The sequence below is a fragment of the Mobula hypostoma genome, chromosome 20 (assembly GCF_963921235.1).
Source record: "Mobula hypostoma chromosome 20, sMobHyp1.1, whole genome shotgun sequence".
Classification (NCBI taxonomy): Eukaryota; Metazoa; Chordata; class Chondrichthyes; order Myliobatiformes; family Myliobatidae; genus Mobula; species Mobula hypostoma.
In genome coordinates, this window is record NC_086116.1 from 13,127,380 (window position 1) to 13,144,436 (window position 17,057).

Sequence of the window (17,057 nt, forward strand, 5' to 3'; positions counted from 1 at the left end):
ATGATATGTGCTTCCTGGCTTTTGTATTTTCTGCCCAATGGAAGAAGGGAGTATTGAGGGTGTCCATGGTGGGAGTGGTCTTTGTGGAAATATCCTCAGTCAGAGCCTGGTGAAGCTGTGGAATTCTCTACCACAGAAGGCAATGAAGGACAAGTTGCTGAAGAAGGAGGAAGGAAGACTTCAAAAGATTGGGCTTTTCTCCTTGGAATGAAGGAGGACGAGTTGTGGCTTGATAAAGGTGTACAAGATGATAAGGAGCACTGATAGAGTGGGCAGACAGAGACTTTTTCCCAGGATGGAAACAGTTAATACAAGGGGGCATAGATTCATGATGTTTGGAGGAAGGTACAGGGGAGAGAACAGAGGCAGATTTTCTTTTCACACGGAGCGCAGTAAGTGCTTGGAACGTACGGCCTCTGATGGTGGTAGAAGCAGATACATTAGGGACATTTAAGAGACTCTTAGATAAGGACATAGATGAAAGAAAATTGAAGGATATGTGGGAGGGAAGGGTTAGATTCATGTTGGAGTAGGTTAGTCTTATACTGTGCTGTACTGTTCAATGTTCTAAAATGCAGAGTCATAAAGGGATGTGGGGACTGAGCATGTGATATGGTATCAGGATAATTAAATTGAATCGAGATGCAGGAAAAAGTGCTGAATGGATTACTTCTATCTTCCTACTTCCAGCTAACATAACATGAGTAATTATGTTCAGAGTACTTACAATCTCATTATATGTTGGATTGCTGTTTTTCGGAACCACATTTGTTTTCCTTTTGGTCGTCCGCTTTGCATCGGGTAAGAGGTAGATCTTCACGTAAGCGTCTGGTGCAGAACCATCTGGTAAAAACTAGAGAGAGAAAAGGGTTGAAATGAAATGGAGGACCCAAAGCCAAATATCCATCTTCAAGAACTTAGCATTTTGGGAATACTCACTGGCTCCTGATACTGCCCATTGACATATTACATTACAAGCTGGAACAATATTCTGATGAAAATTCAATTGATCAAATACAGTGGTGGGTCCCAGAAGTTGAAATTAAAGAAAAAAAATAAAACCTTTATAGAAACTCCTGATATTTCTCAATGTTTTGTCTTTCACTGTCAGTGGAAGATGCCACTGTGTTGTATAAAATGAGTTCCTTACCTATCAGTTGAACCATGATCAAATGCAGAGGCCAATTGAGAACAACTTTGGCCCTAGGCACTACATTACATCATCCTAACCCGAGAGTTAAAGAACACCACCCAGCTTTAGCCTAACAGATTTGGACACACTGTTGCATGCACAGTTGGTCAGTACTCTATATTATCCTCAAGCAACAAAATTAATTGGAGCACCTAAGTTACCAGTTTAACCAATTTAACAGCATACCCACATGATATTTAATGAAAGCACAGAAAATGGCTTACTCCCAAGAGTCAGGTACTTCATGACAAATGTGACTCGATCTGCAAGGTGAACAAGCAGAAAGACGAGAACAATAAATTCATGACTATGCAAACTGCAGATTGGGATAATTCAGTGTCAGAAGCTGTGATCACAAGTAACTTCCAAATAATATCTATCATGTAGAGGCAGGTCTTTATAGCACATGCATAGCCTGCTTCGGTGTAATATTAGACTTAAAATTTCAGATTTCAGATTCAGATTTATTTATCACATGTGCATCAAAATACACAATGAAATGTGTCATTTGCGTTAACAACCAACATGCTCGAAGGTGCGCTGGGGGAGGCCTGTAAGTGTCACCGCACATTCCGTGTCAATATAGCATGCCCACAATGTTCGGTAGAACAGAGCAGATCACCACAAGCGACAAAACAACAACAGTAAAACAAGTCCCTTCCCTCTCCCATCCACCCGCATACATGGACAGTTCTGCAACTCTATTGGTCAGCTTGTGAGCTCATTCCCTGCAGTGTAGAAGAGTGAGGGGTGAACCCCCCCACCCCCCAGAGAGGAGTATGAAACCATGAGGGACACTGATAGCGTGAATGTGTACAAACTTTATCCTCAGGGTTGGTGAATCGCAAACCAGAGGGCATAAGTTTAAGATGAGAGAAGAGAAATTTAATAGAGACCCAAGGGGCAACCTTTCCACCCAGAAGGTGCTCCATATATGTAGGCCACAACCTCACTTCAGATAGATCCAATGTTCAGAACTTTCCTTTTGTGTTAGCTTGCATTTCTGGTTCCTGGCACACCCGTTTCTACCGCACAGTTTCCTGTGAGCCGGACAGTTTGCAACCTGATCAGTTCACTACTCTTTCATCCAATGTCCAAAATATCAATCTGAGGTTCTGGTCCTGTCACAGATACTTTGACACACCATCTACTGTTTTTTCCTCTTCATCAATGCTGCCTGACTGCTAAGTTCCTCCAGCATTTTGCTCAAGCTACGCTGGATTTCCAGCATCTGCAGAATCTTTTGAGTTTATGACCCAGCATCTCCTGCCCTTCCTCCTCTGATCTACCCTGCACTCGCACCTAACAAACTAGTACTCAGACCCACTACCTATCTGCTTCTGTTCACTCCCTCTACCCATGCAGAGGAACAGCTTTTGGTGTGACAAGATGCTGGTAGCCCATAAACCTTAGTCATCACACAATAGAATATTGCAAGAAAGGATACTCAGCACAGGCATCCACTGGCCTACAATGTGCTGTCTACTCGCTGCACTATTCCAGCCCCTTAACATTCTTGTGAGGAAATTACAACATATAAAATTAAACTTCAGAGATGAATAATTTGCTAATCAGTCACTAACACTTCAATATGAAGCTAAACATGAAGAATAATCCTCAGATTTTCAGTATATTTTACAGTGGTACCGGTTCCTGGATATCTGCGTTTTTGGAGGCCCAAGGCCCAGAGGCAGTCTGCCTAGGCATTGGAGGACTGTCTGGTGCGTGTGCATCGGTGGCTGGGTCGATGGAGGGGAGGAAAGGGGCTTGTTTTGCTGATGTTGTTTTGTCACTGTGGTTGCGTGGTACATTATGGGCGTGCTATGCTGGAGCCAGGATACCTGGCGACACTTGCGTCCCCATACAAACATAGGTTGTGCTGGCTGGCAATGCAAACAACTCACTTCATTGCACGCTTCAATATACTGCACACATATTAAATAAGTGAATCTGAATCTGAAAACATTTCATATTTAACGTGGTTGTTTCCCTTGCACATGTTTGGAAAGGTTTTCGACACCTCAGCCAGTGATGGTGCATTAGACCCACCCTCTGCTACTTCAGGATTTCCATGCTAATCCGCACACAAGCCAGTTTCACAGAACATCTGCTACCACTGTTTCCCCATCATTGTTTCTGCAGTTGGCAGATCATTCTAATAGCATACATTTAACATCTTAAGTTGTAGAATTCATGATGTAGATGTAACATTGGGAGGTGGCTCATTCCCCTGAGAACGGGGAATCTCTAGACACACTGTCAGTCTCCATTTGGCTCAGATTCCATCAGTTCACTCCAACATTTTTTCTTCTCTTGAAGTGAATCAACAGCTGTTGGAAAAGATATTTCAGAGCCAGAAGAACCTCTTGGAACTGTTAAAATCATCTGGACTGGTAAGAGGGCAATTTTCCCACTTGCTTTTCTCTAATGTGGCTTAACTTTTTAATTTAACTTGGCTTTCCAAGAAGATTAAGTGTGTTGGTGTGGTGAGTCAGTTTGCAAAGTATCATGTTTGAGTAATACATGCTGGAGGGCGTACTGATTGTGTCCAAGAAAGAATAAGTAATGAAACAGAGCCATTAATTCAATTGAAATTGGTTTTGATATGTTATGCTATTTCTGCCCAGATATCACTGCTCAGAATGGGAAGAAAGGCACCCCACTGGCACAGCTAGTAAAATGTTTGCTTCACCTTCGGCAATCCCACCTTGCAGTGCTGTTGTGTGGAGCTTGCATGCCTTCCCTATAAATATGTGAGTTTTCTCCTGTGTCACAAGGAAATATAGATTGATAGACTGACTGACTGCTATAAATTACCCCCAGTGCATCGGTGTGTAGTAGATCTGAAAAAGATGATGGGAAAATGCAGAGAACATATTGGAGAGAAAACTTTACAAAGCAGGTTACCGAGGGAATGGGATTGCTCTGTGAGCCAGCAGAGTCTCAATGGGCTGAACGGCCTCTTTCTATGTCATTAGGGAGCTGAATAAATGAGTACTCATTGGAAGCTATATTTGAGTGTCTCTGCTCACAGTACCGCACAGTATTTCACACCTAGAGCAATGCAAAGTGAGGCTAAGAGCTGCTGGATGCAGAATTTTGAACCGATATCTGATGTCTGAACTTAATATGATGTAATAACAAGAATGATATGGGCATTTTGTTCACTGCTTTTGATGTGCCTAGAAATGGATGATGTGTCCTAGGTAGCACATATAAGATGCTGGAGGAATTCAGCAGGTTAGGCAGCATCTGTGGAGAGGAATAAACAGTCGATGTTTCTGGCTGAGACCCTCCATCTGGACGCCAAGCCTCAACCATTACTCCGGCAGCTCAGTCCAAACACAAACCACCCTTTGTGTGAAGAGGTTTCCCCTCAGGTCACTTTTAAATCAATCACCTCTTCCTTAAACCTGTGTCCTATAGTTGTTAAATCTCCTTCCCAGGGAAAACAACTGTGTGTGTTCACCCTGCCTTTACACCTCATGACTTTATACACCTCTGTAAGTTCACCCCTCAATCTACTATGTTCCAGGAAATAAAGTCCTAGCCTGCCCAATGACTCCCTTTCACTCAGTCTCTCATGTACTTGCAGAATCATTTTAAAGCTTCTCAGCACTCTTTCTAGTTTCATGATGTCATTCCTGTAACAAAGCTAAAAACTTTGCACATTACTCCAAGTGAGGTCTCACCAACATCTTGAACAACTGTAAAACAATGCCCCTAACTGCTATATCCAATGCCCTTACTGATGAATGTCAGTGTGCCAAAAACCTACTTTGCTATTCTGTCTACCTGTGATGCCACATTCAGTGAACTATGTACCTGTAGCCCTACTTCCCTCTGGTCAACAACACTTCCCAAGACCATACTATTCATTGCATAAGTTCTAACCTGGTTTGACCTCCCACTTTTCACTTATCCAAATTGGAAGTCATTTGCTAGTCTTGGCCCACCTACCCAGCTGAGCAAGATTCCATGGTACTTTTTTGAAAACCTTCTTCACTGCCTACAAACCATCTATTTTGCAGATCATTCATTATTAACAAAAACACACCAGGGGCTCATTACACAGGATTCAGGAGAGAGATGGGAATCAAAGAGTCTGTGCTCTCATATCTTACACACAGCATCTCTCAGCCCTTTCAATGTTAAGTAATTCACTGGAGCTCCCTTCAGTGATTGCAGCCTTTATTACACAATCACTTGTGAGCTGGATATAGCAATCACTGGCCTCTTGATCTATCACTTGGCTTGTAACGGCTTATGGCCACTTACAGTATGGAAGTTAATTCAATTGGTTGGGGTTGGGGTTGGGGGTTGGGGTATGGTGCCCTCAAATTCAAAAAACCTTGTACTGCTCTCCTGCCATGTTATCCCTCATCTACACTATCTTGTTTTCTGCAGGGCAAGCTTAACTTGGTGCTTACAATAGTTGGGGACAAGACAGTTGTAAGCTGTGCACGCAAGTCCTGTCAGAAATGACAGAAAAGGGCCCATTTTAGTTCATGAGTTCATGTGGTGCTACAGTACATTGTCCATATTTTCAGCCAAGCTTTTTGGGAGATCCAGTTGGTGCTGGTCACATGTAGTGCACCAGCAGAGATGGATTGCAATCCCTAAGCTTCAATATCCAACTAGATGAAAGCATGGCTGGAGCCTAGAAGTGATTTCCCAATATACATTCAGTTTACTCACGCCCTACAGAAACCTTTATAAAACAACACAACACAACTAATTTATAAGTTTATAAAATTATGAGAGACATAATTAGAGAACCAAAAAATGACAAGGCCATAAGACATAGGAGCAATATTAGGCCATTTGGCCCATCCACTTTGCTCTGTTATTCTATCTTTGTTGATTTATTAGCCTTCAACCCCATTCTTCGGCTTTCTCCCCATAATCTCTGACACTCATACTAATCAAGAACCTATTAACCTCTGCTTTAAATATACTTGGCCTCCACAGCTGTCTGTAACAATAAACTCCTTAGATTCTCTACTCCCTGGGTAGAAAAATTCCTCCTCACCTCTGTTCTAAAGGGACGTCTTTATAATCTGAGCCTGTGTCCTCTGGTCCAATACTCCTCCGCATCCTCTCCACATTTACTCTATCTGGGCCTTTCAGCATTCAATAGGTTTCAATGAGATCCCCCTTCATTCTTCTAAACTCCAGCAAGTATAGGCCTAGAGCTGTAGAACACTGCTCGTATATCAGCCTTTATCCCAGGTTAAAGCGTCAATAATAGAGGGCATGTATTTAAGTGAGAGGGGGAATGGTTAAAGGAGATGTATAGGTCAAGTTTTTTTAATACAGACAGTGGTGGATGCCTGGATTACAAAAAGTAATGGATTCGGCCCAATACTTCACAGATAAAGCCCTCCTGACCATTGAGCACACTTACATGAAACGTTGCTGTAGAAAAGCAGCATCTACATCAAAGGTCCTCACCACCTAGGCCATGCTCTTTTCTTACAGCTGCCAGCAGGTAGAAGGTTTAAGAGTCTCAGAACTTGCACCACCAGGTTCAAGAACAGTTACTACCCCTCAACCATCAGGCTCTTGAACAAAAGGGAACAATTACACTCATTCTATTTCTGGTGTTCCCAAAACTGATGATCTCACCTTAAGGACTCTTTATCTTGTTATTTCATGCTCTTGTTGTTTATTTATATTTGCATTTGCACAGTTTGTTGTTTATTGATCCTGTTTTCAGTTACTGTTCTACAGATTTGCTATGTATGCCCACAAGAAAAGAATCTCAGCGTTGTATGTGGTGCCATGTATGGACTCTGTTAATAAATTTTACTTTGAACTTTGACTGTCCTGCTGGGTTTGGTGGGGGAGGCAGATATGATAGAGGCGTTTAAGAGGCTTTTAGATGGGCACAGGAAAATGCAGATAATAGTGGATTTTGGACCATGTGCAGGCAGAAAAGATTAGGTGTCATTAGCTTAATTAGTTTGGCACAACATCATTGGCTAAAAGTCCTTTTCCTGTGCTGTACTGTTCTATGTCCTGTAATTATTTTCCCTTTGCCTAAGCTTACTCTTCTATGTGAGAATATCAGTTTAGATTACTGACATTTGCTTGGAGAGACAGGTGGGACCAATGAGTTGACTGAATCGCCCTTCATCCTGCAGAGAGTCAAGAACCAGCTTGATACTGGCTTTGACATGCAGCCCAACGACCCGTATAACTGTAATGGCCGACACACTATAATATTAACGGTTCACATCCCTCCACACCCAGAATCTGTTGACCCTTCTGGTGGCGTGGAATCCCTGGCCAAATGGTCTCCTAAAAGTAATCAAAACACATCCAGGAAGTCATTTTGGCTCTGTTGCAATTCATGTCTAAGGATTCAATCCTTGTGTATAAAATGGCAGCAGCAATGAGGGAGGGGTGTGTTGAGAGTAAGAGATGGGGTCAGTGCTATGTAACAAAAAATATTCCTTTTTCCAAGTGATCTGTTTTTTTAAAAAATTCCATCCGATGGTGGGGAAGGTTGTTTATGGAACTATCACAGAACGCTGGAGTCGGCAAACTGAGCAGTAATGCTGGGTCAACAATTATCAGCAGTGTGGTGGCAGCAGGGTGTTGTTATTAGCAGAGGGAAGAGCTCTTAATAAATAACAGCTGGTCGCAGTGTGAAGAGAGTCTGTAACAACACAACCAGCTGAGAGAGGATAATGTGGAGTTATGAAGTCATTCAAAAGGTCACGGTCAGAGAAAACACAGGAAACAAAAGGCAGGGAGCAGGTTGGCGGCTTTACAACAGAGGAGATTAAATGCAGCTATAAACTTCACCACTCCTGCAGCGCTGAAGAAAACATTAGAGAATAATAACCAGGCTTCTCTGACACAGTACACTTTAAGATTATGCAGCAACATTCAATTCATGCTTCTCCTGAACAAAAGGAATGACATTGCATGATTTGCATTCATTCACTTTGTCTCACTGGACTTGTTTTGATTTGATCGTTTGGCCTGGGTTTCCATTCCACCAGAGACAACACATTTTCTGGATATACTGTGGTGTAGATTGTCTAATATGGTGATGCACAGATAGTTGTTAGGCAAACAGTTGCCTCCCTTCACCCTGATGTTCAATCCTCTTCTAAATCCAGTATATCCTAATTTAACCTGAGCTATTAAACCAGAGAGCTTATTTTCTCAACAAATGGCTTTGTTCCTTTTCTCTTGTTTTGGTTAGAATGATTTGTCAACTTCCCTAAAGTTACTCATTTGTGTTTGAGAGGCACAGTTCTGGTGTGTTTCTGCTATATGACAACCTAGTGAAAAAAATGATTCTGAATTTCTGAAACAAAATTTTCTTTTGTAATCAAAGTGGGGAAGGATGGCAAATTTAGTGAATACTTCATCTCATTATTTCTCCTTAATCTTTCTATAGAAGATGGGGTAGTGGGGCCATTTTGTTAGCAGTTTTGTAATTTAGGGCTAAATATAATTTCCTGCATGGAATTACAAGAGACTTGAATTTAGTTTTCGGTGATTGAATCTGGCTTTACTCCAAGAGACAATGAAGCTTTTGGAGTACTGTGAAACTCTTGATGATTTAGTTTAGGGAAGGAAACCTGTGGCTTGACCTGCCTGTGACTCTGGCCTACGTTGACATGATAACCTCTTAGTTACCTTTATGCAGTCTGGGAAAACTGAAGGTAGATTCGCTACTCTACCTTCCTCAGTCTCTTGCAATGTTTTAGCTTTAAAGGCTTGCACACATCTTGCTTTTCTTTAACCTCCCTTGTGCTGAAATCTGCTGCTTAGTTTTATTCCTGATGGTCCCCTTTGAAGTTGTGGATTTCAGCTAAGTCTCATTCTTAAAAATGGAGAACTACCTTTAGGGAATATTATTATCTTCCTTTCTAAACACAAGATATTCTGCAGATGCTGGAAATCCAGAGTAACACACACAAAATACTGCAGGTTATGACAAAGGGTGTCGACTTGAATCACTGACAGTTAATTCCTCTCCATGGATGCTCCCTTCCTGAGTACCCCCAGTACACTGTGTGTATTATCCTTCCCATTTGGTTGTATAGACTTGACCAAAAAAAAAACAACTCAATGGGATTCATGCATTATCAAGTAAGTGTCCAAAATGATGCTTCACCCAAAAATGACCCCCCAGTTCTGTCTTAGTGCCATCGCTATGCACTTTATAATAAGAAAGAATTGAACTATTGGAAAAAAAATAAAATAAATGAAAATTATGGCTTGAAAATAGGACTGAAATTCATCTCCATATCCTGCACCAGAGCTTCTGTCACTGGTTATGCATAATTTATGTTAATTTGTCTATATAATTTATGTTTGTCATGTTTGTAATGTACTGTGTTGCTGCTTCAGAAAGCTAATTTTCATGACATTTACACCCTGGGAATGTCTGCTCATGGTAATACACTTGAAATTGAACTATTTCACTTTAAAGCTTAAGGTTATATTGTTTTTATCCTCGTCCAGTGTTGTCCAGTATACAGATTAAGTTACCAGTAAATTTATTCAACAAAAACACGTAAAGCTCCTTTCGTTCAACCTAGTGTGACCAGATATTTATGACTGGTTTATAAATGCAAATCGCCCAACCTTTGCCATTGCGTAATTGCTCACAACAATGAAGAGAATTGTTACCATTAGTTTGATATTTTCAGTAGAGTATGTGTTTCAAGAAGCACTTTAAGAACTATAATTGACAGAATGGCTTATTATACAAGATGAATCAAGTACTACTATTTTGAAAAGATGGTTCACTAGAGATGTCTCTAGATGACTGAAGACAGGCTTTAGCTCAGCACATCTATCAAAAGTTACTGTCATAAATCAATAGGAATGAGAGATATCACTTATTAGAATTACAAGTTTAAATCAAAAGCAAGCTGTACTGAAGTAACCTGAGTTTTTTCTTGAATATGGTTCACAGTTCAAAGTAAATTTTACTATCAGAGTACATATATGTCACCAAATACAACCCCCAGATTCTTTTTCCTGTGGGCATATTCAGCAAATCTATGGAATAGTAACTGTAAACAGGATCAATGAAAGATCAAACAGAGTGTAGAAGCCAGCAAACTGTGCAAATGCAAATATAAATAAATAGCAATAAGTAATGAGAGCATGAAATAACAAGATAAAGAGCCCTTAAACTGAGATCATTGGTTGTGGGAACATCTCAATAGATGAGTGTAGTTATCCTCTTTTGTTCAAGAGCCTGATGGTTGAGGGGTAGTAACTGCTCGTGAACTTGGTCGTGTGAGTCTTAAGGTTCTTGGACCCTCTACCTGATGGCAGCGGTTAGAAAAGAGCATGGCCTGGGTGGTGGGAATCTCTGATGATGGATACAGCCTTTCACATAGATGTGCTCAATGTTTAGGCCAAATCCGCTACCTTTTGTAGGATTTTCCATTCGAATGTAGTCAGTCGATACACTTTCCACTGCACATCTATAGAAATTTGTCAAAGTTTTGATGCCATGCTGAATCTCCAGAGACTCCCAAGGAAGTAGAGGGACTGCTGTGTTTGCTTTGTAATTACATTTATATGCTGGGTCTATGACAGATTCTCTGAGATAGTAACACCCAGGAATTTAATGTTTCTGACCCTCTGCACCTATGCATGAGGACTAGCTCATGGACCTCTGGCTTCCCTTTCTTGAAGTCTACAATCAGTTCCCTGGTGTTGCTGACATTGAGTGAAAGGTTGTTGTTATGACACCACTCAGCCAAATATTCAATCTCCCTCCTGTATGCTGATTCATCACCACCTTTGATATGGATCACCAGAGTGGTGTCATCAGCAAACTTGAATACGGTATTGGAGCTGTAGTTAACCTCAAAAATCATAGGTGTAAAGTGAGTAGAGCAGGGGACTAAGCACACAGTCCTTTTGGTGCACCTGTGCTGATGGGGATTATAGAGGAGATGTTTTTGCCAATCTGAACTGACTGAGGTCTGCAAGTGAGGAAATTGAGTATCCAATTGCACAAGGGGGTATTGAGGCCCAGGTCTTGGAGTTTACTGAATAATTTTGATGGGATGATGGTATTAAATGCTGAGCTGTAATCAATAAAGAGCATTCTGATGAATACATCTTTTGCTGTCCAGATGTTTCAGGACTGTGTGAAGAGCCAATGAAATGACAAATTGGAGCAGATCCAAGTTACTATCAGATAGGAGCTGATATGTTTCATCACCAACCTCTCAAAACACTTTATCACTGTGGATGTAAGTGCCACTGGGCGATTGTCACTGAGGTGGGAGACATGCTCTTCTTGGGCACCGGTATGATTGAAGTCTGCTTGAAGCAGATGGGTACGTCACACAGCCAAAGCGAGAGGTTGAAGGTATCTGTGAACGCACCAATTGGTCAGCACAGCTCTTCAGTACTTGGCTAGGTACTCCACCTGGACTGGATGCTTTCCTTAGATTCACCCTCTTGAAGGCAACTAGCAACGCATCTTCAGATACTGAGACAAAGGACCATCAGGAGATGTGGGGGCGTATGATGGCTCCTCCATGTTTTGATGGTCAAAGGAAGCATAGAAGGCATTGGGCTTATCTGGAAGTGAAGATCTGTTGTCCACCATATTGCTTGATTTAACTTTATAGGAAGTTATGGTATTCAAACTGCCACAGCTGTCAAGCATCCCTTGTTGATTCCAGTGTAATCCAGAATCTTCACTTCATCGTGAGAAGCCTTTCCAGAGATCAGACCTGCACCTCTTCTAGCATTCTTGAGCTCCAGCTTTGAGTGCCTCTGATCTGCCCTCAGCAAATATCAGATTTCATGGCTCATACAGGGCTTCTGACAGGGGAAGGCTGAACAATTTTGTAGGGACACACTCATCTACGTCTGTTTTAATAAAGTCTGTTAAAATCCTGGTGTAGTCAAACCACTTTTACATGGCCAGTCCACTGACACAAAGCAATCCTGTAATCATTTCCCTGCCTCCTGCGACCACTTCTTAGTTGTTTTAATCTCCGGAGCCTTGGTTGAGTGTGTTGCGACTCTGGTGCTGCAGGTTATATACTGGTGATAATTGGGCAGGGTTTCCTTCAAACAAGCCTGGTTGAAATCATCAACTAATTTGAACTATGTCAGGGTGAGCCTGTTTCTTGTCTACAGATGACATTGTGCAGTGTCGCGAGAGCTTTATTATAGTCAGCCTCTGGAGGTAGATAAACAGTGATCAGGATCATAGATGAGAACTCTCAAGCCAAGGAGAATGGTCTGCTTTTGATCGATACGTGTTCCAAGTCAGGGGAACATGAGTTCGACATAACAGCCACATTGGTATACCAAAGAGAATTGACCAAGAAGCACACACTGCTACCCTTTTCTTAACCAGAGTTCCCAGTTCAATCCATTCTGAAATTCATAAATCTTTCTGGTCTGACCGCTGCGTCCACTGATAACCAAGTCACAGCACAGCAGACAATTGAGATCTTGCCTTGTCTGCCTCTGATACGGCAAACTTGTCCTCAGATCATCAATTTTATTTTCTTCGCATTCGCCATCAAGATGCTGGGTAGAGAAGGCCTCATTCCTTCCTGTTTCAGCTTGACTTGGATCCTCACTCTCCTTCCGCGCTTTTGGCCATGGCAATGACCTTTAAAGGCACCGCACGTGACTGCTCTGCATTCTTTCATTGATCGTGCATGACTGTTCTGCGTTCTTATACTGGCTTTTATTATACACGTATCTTCTTGAATGTCCATTAAGTTGTAGCTCCCAGAGAATCCAAACTTTCCACAAGCGGTACATAAATCCTATTTGTCTGACTGGAAATGGAGTCATGCATCAGTTTGTGTTGACCATCAAACACCCATCTATAGTAATCCTATTTAATCTCATCACATTCTCCTCAACTCTACTCCATTGCCCCCTTTGACCCACCACTCACATACACAGTAGGTGCAATTTACAATGGCCAGTTGGGATGTGGGAGGAAGCCAGGGTTCCCGTCGAAACCCACCCAGTCACAGGGAGAGTATGGAACCAGGCAGCACCAGGGGTCTGGGTTGGATCTGGATCACTGGAGCTATGAAATAGGAGCTCTAATGACCCACCATGCCAACTTGAAGTGAGAGAATGTGTACCCTTGATGGAATTTCCCATGTTTTGATGAATATATAGTACTGTGCAAAAGTCTTAAGCTCTTATAGGGAGCTAGGGTGTCTAAGACTTTTGTACAATACTGCAGTAATTTTATGCTGCTACTACAAAAAAAAACAAGTTTCATGACATATGTACATGATGATAAACTTGATTCTGATATGGGTCGCTATTATGGACTGAGAATGGGAAGGGGGCAGAGAGAGGGAAATCATGGTCGGGAAAACGTGAAGGGAGAGGGAAGGGAGCAGGTAGCATCAGAGAGACATTCCGTAATGATCAATATGATCAATAATTGTTTGGAGCCAAATGATCTTGTCTGGTGCCTCAGGACTGGGTAGTCTGTACCCGTGTCATCCCCTGCCCTGGCACTCTTTCTCTGCCGCCTGTGCCATACTCCTCCCGTGACGCTCCACCTTCACCATTCCCGTGCCATCCCCTGCCCTGGCACTCATTCTCTGCCACTTGTGCCATACTCCTCCCGTGGTGCTCCACCTTCACCATTCCCGTGCCATCCCCTGCCCTGGCACTCATTCTCTGCCACTTGTGCCATACTCCTCCCGTGGCGCTCCACCTTCACCATTACCAATATCCTTTGCTCCTGCTGGATTTGCAAACTTGCTCTCTGCTTCACATTGACAAATACAGTACTATATATATATATATATATATATATATAATTGGTCATTGGTTGGATGAAGGTTTCCATTACATTAGTGTATCTGAGACTAACAATTTGAAATGTTACATTTCTTTATGTGGTTTAGACTGTAAAAGCAACACTAGATTAAAAATAGAACAGGCCTTTCAGCCCACGATGTTGTGCTGACCTTTTCACCTACTGTATGATCAATATAACCCTTCTCTCCCACGTAGCTCTTCATTTTTCTATCATCCATATTCCTATCTTAGAGTTTCGTAAAAATGTCCCAAATGTATCTACCTCTACCATCACAGCTGGCAGGGCATACTCTCTGTGCAAAGAAATGTACCTCTGACATCCCCCCCCTTACATTTTCCTCTAATTACCCGTTACATTGCCAGTGACAAGTTGCTTATAGAGTTCACATGGTAAATTACGCCAGTGGATGAGATGAGCAGGAGCCGGCTTGCATTTTCCCCAGTGCAGTCCTCTCCTTGCATTCCCTGATCCCACCAATATCTATGGATCAGGAAGAGGCCTGGGTGGTCCTGCCACATAGACATGATGGAAGTGCATGGGCTTGAGAAAAACCTCTCTGCAAACCTGAGACAGATGTCAATCTGTCAAAGTTATCAAAGTTTTTCAATATTGCTGACAGTCACAATCAGAAACATTTTAAAACTATTGTCAATCTCGGTTTTAAAAATTAGAGATTATTTTAGATTATTAAAAAGAACAACCAGAAATACATCAATACACATTCAAATAATTAAAAACTTTAAAACAAATGCACCCCATTAAAATCCCATTCCCATTCCCATTCTGACATGTGGGGTGATATACTGCGTCCGGTGCTCCCGATGTGGCCTTTTATATATTGGCGAGACCCGACGCAGACTGGGAGACCGCTTTGCTGAACATCTACGCTCTGTCCGCCAGAGAAAGCAGGATCTCCCAGTGGCCACACATTTTAATTCCACATCCCATTCCCATTCTGACATGTCTATCCACGGCCTTCTCTACTGTAAAGATGAAGCCACACTCAGGTTGGAGGAACAACACCTTATATTCCGTCTGGGTAGCCTCCAACCTGATGGCATGAACATCGACTTCTGTAACTTCCGCTAAGGCCCCACCTCCCCCTTGTATCCCATCTGTTACTCATTTTTATGCACACATTCTTTCTCTCACTCTCCTTTTTCTCCCTCTGTCCCTCTGAATATACCTCTTGCCCATCCTCTGGGTCACCCCCCCCCCTTGTCTTTCTTCCCAGACCTCCTGTCCCATGATCCTCTCGTATCCCCTTTTGCCTATCACCTGTCCAGCTCTTGGCTCTATCCCTCCCCCTCCTGTCTTCTCCTATCATTTTGCATCTCCCCCTCCCCCTCCAACTTTCAAATCCCTTACTCACTCTTCCTTCAGTTAGTCCTGATGAAGGGTCTCGGTCTGAAACGTCGACTGCACCTCTTCCTACAGATGCTGCTTGGCCTGCTGCGTTCACCAGCAACTTTGATGTATGTTGCACCCCATTAAAATGTAGTTTTCCTTATTCTCATAATTTTTCCTTGACTCATTGAATGGGTTTGCAGTTCCCAGCATACACACCAGGAAATCATTACCAACTCCTGCTCTCCAGGATTCAAAGGAAGCCCAGCTGGGAAACTGCTGGTAGAGTCTGACCAAAGAGTTTGAGACATTTTCTTCCATGGGCGCGTCTTAAAACATGCTGCACTTTTATTAAATACTAGTAGCTCTGCTTAAAATTGCTGGTAAAACGCAGCATTGTGCAACCCAAAGTGTTGTTAGGTTTCAAAAGAATAGTGTTCCAAATGATTGAACACTTTGAACACCATCCTTTCAAAACACAAATATATTCCAAACACTTTCTTTCCTCGTAGTACCATGATTCCAGATCTATTCGCCACACTAATTATCTTACAAAACACAAGTTTAAAATTTTAATATTTGATGAAGGCAAAAATAAATGCCAAACTGATGATTGGTCAATATCCTCAGGGAAAAATTCTTAAAAGGCCCAATTGATTCTTGCCCTATCCCAGGAAATGAGTGATTGGGAGCTTCTCAATGTATAATCCCTAGACTGGCCTACAAAATTCCTAGACTGCTAAACTTTAAGAACAATTGGCACTGCCCTATAAAACATGAGCAAACATTTTCAAATGGAGACTGTGATCCAACATGAGTCACTGCTGTCTGGAAGTCAGGGAACAAATTGGACCAACAGTTCAAAAATGATAGCTTGATTTGCACAGTGTTTGCATAGAACAAAGTTCTTTGACAATTCATTTTCTGGCAGTGACACTGTTCTCAGCCCACCAATAAAATAACAAAAGAGGTTGGGTTTTTCAAAGACAGGGGTTTGTTGAGCTTTCAAAGGGGGATGAATTGCTACTTCCAGTACCGTGCTGATTAATGACTTTGAGAGCAAGAAAACGGCGCCAGACAAATAGTTGCCTGGGCCAGAAACATCTTGACAGGTGCTAAATCTAATCTTCCTTCAGTATGCCTCCTTTTCTAGTCACTGGCTCCTAGCCCAAACTAGCCAGTAGGAAACATTAAACAAACCTGGAGCAAAGTCTTCACATAAGTAAACCTTGCATGCAGATCCTATATTAAACTCATTGGCATCTTGGTTAAATTGCAATGATCAATTTAATATGTTAACATGGTATATTACAAGTATGGAGGTAAAACAGGTGTAAAATGACAACAGAGTTAAATCTAAATGAGACCCCAGAAATCTAAATGAACTTGACATCCAACGTGTCTAACAGAGAGCAACATAAACAAACTTTTGGACTGCTTCCTGCTTAAGTGCCTTGGGGCATTATATAAACATTATCTGCTTCTGCACTGTGGGCTTCTGCTTCTTGTCAAATGATTGGGATGGTTCAGTGACCAGAACTGAAGAAGAAATTCATCGAGCTGTTATCACCAGTGTAGCTGTTACAATTTGCCTCATTGGACATGTATCACATTCAAAAGTGATTCAAACATGTATCACATTTCACTGAATTGCTTCCACTTTAAGTGACTGTTTAGTGGGAAAGGGCATCAGTTAAT

General features: G+C 42.0%; 1 protein-coding gene across 8 annotated transcripts in view; it reads right to left on the reverse strand.

Annotated features, from left to right (window-relative positions):
- LOC134359336 (phosphatidylinositol 3-kinase C2 domain-containing subunit gamma-like) overlaps positions 1 to 17,057 on the reverse strand; it is a 285,734-nt gene that overhangs the window by 13,055 nt on the left and 255,622 nt on the right. For 6 of the 8 annotated variants that reach the window (XM_063072428.1, XM_063072427.1, XM_063072430.1 and 3 more), the window contains one exon: positions 728 to 853. In XM_063072428.1, the coding sequence (XP_062928498.1) occupies positions 728 to 853 (126 nt within the window). Of the gene's footprint in view, positions 1 to 727; positions 854 to 1,416; positions 1,456 to 17,057 lie in introns of those variants that run through there. The other 2 variants (XR_010021088.1, XM_063072433.1) reach the window with 1 other exon arrangement.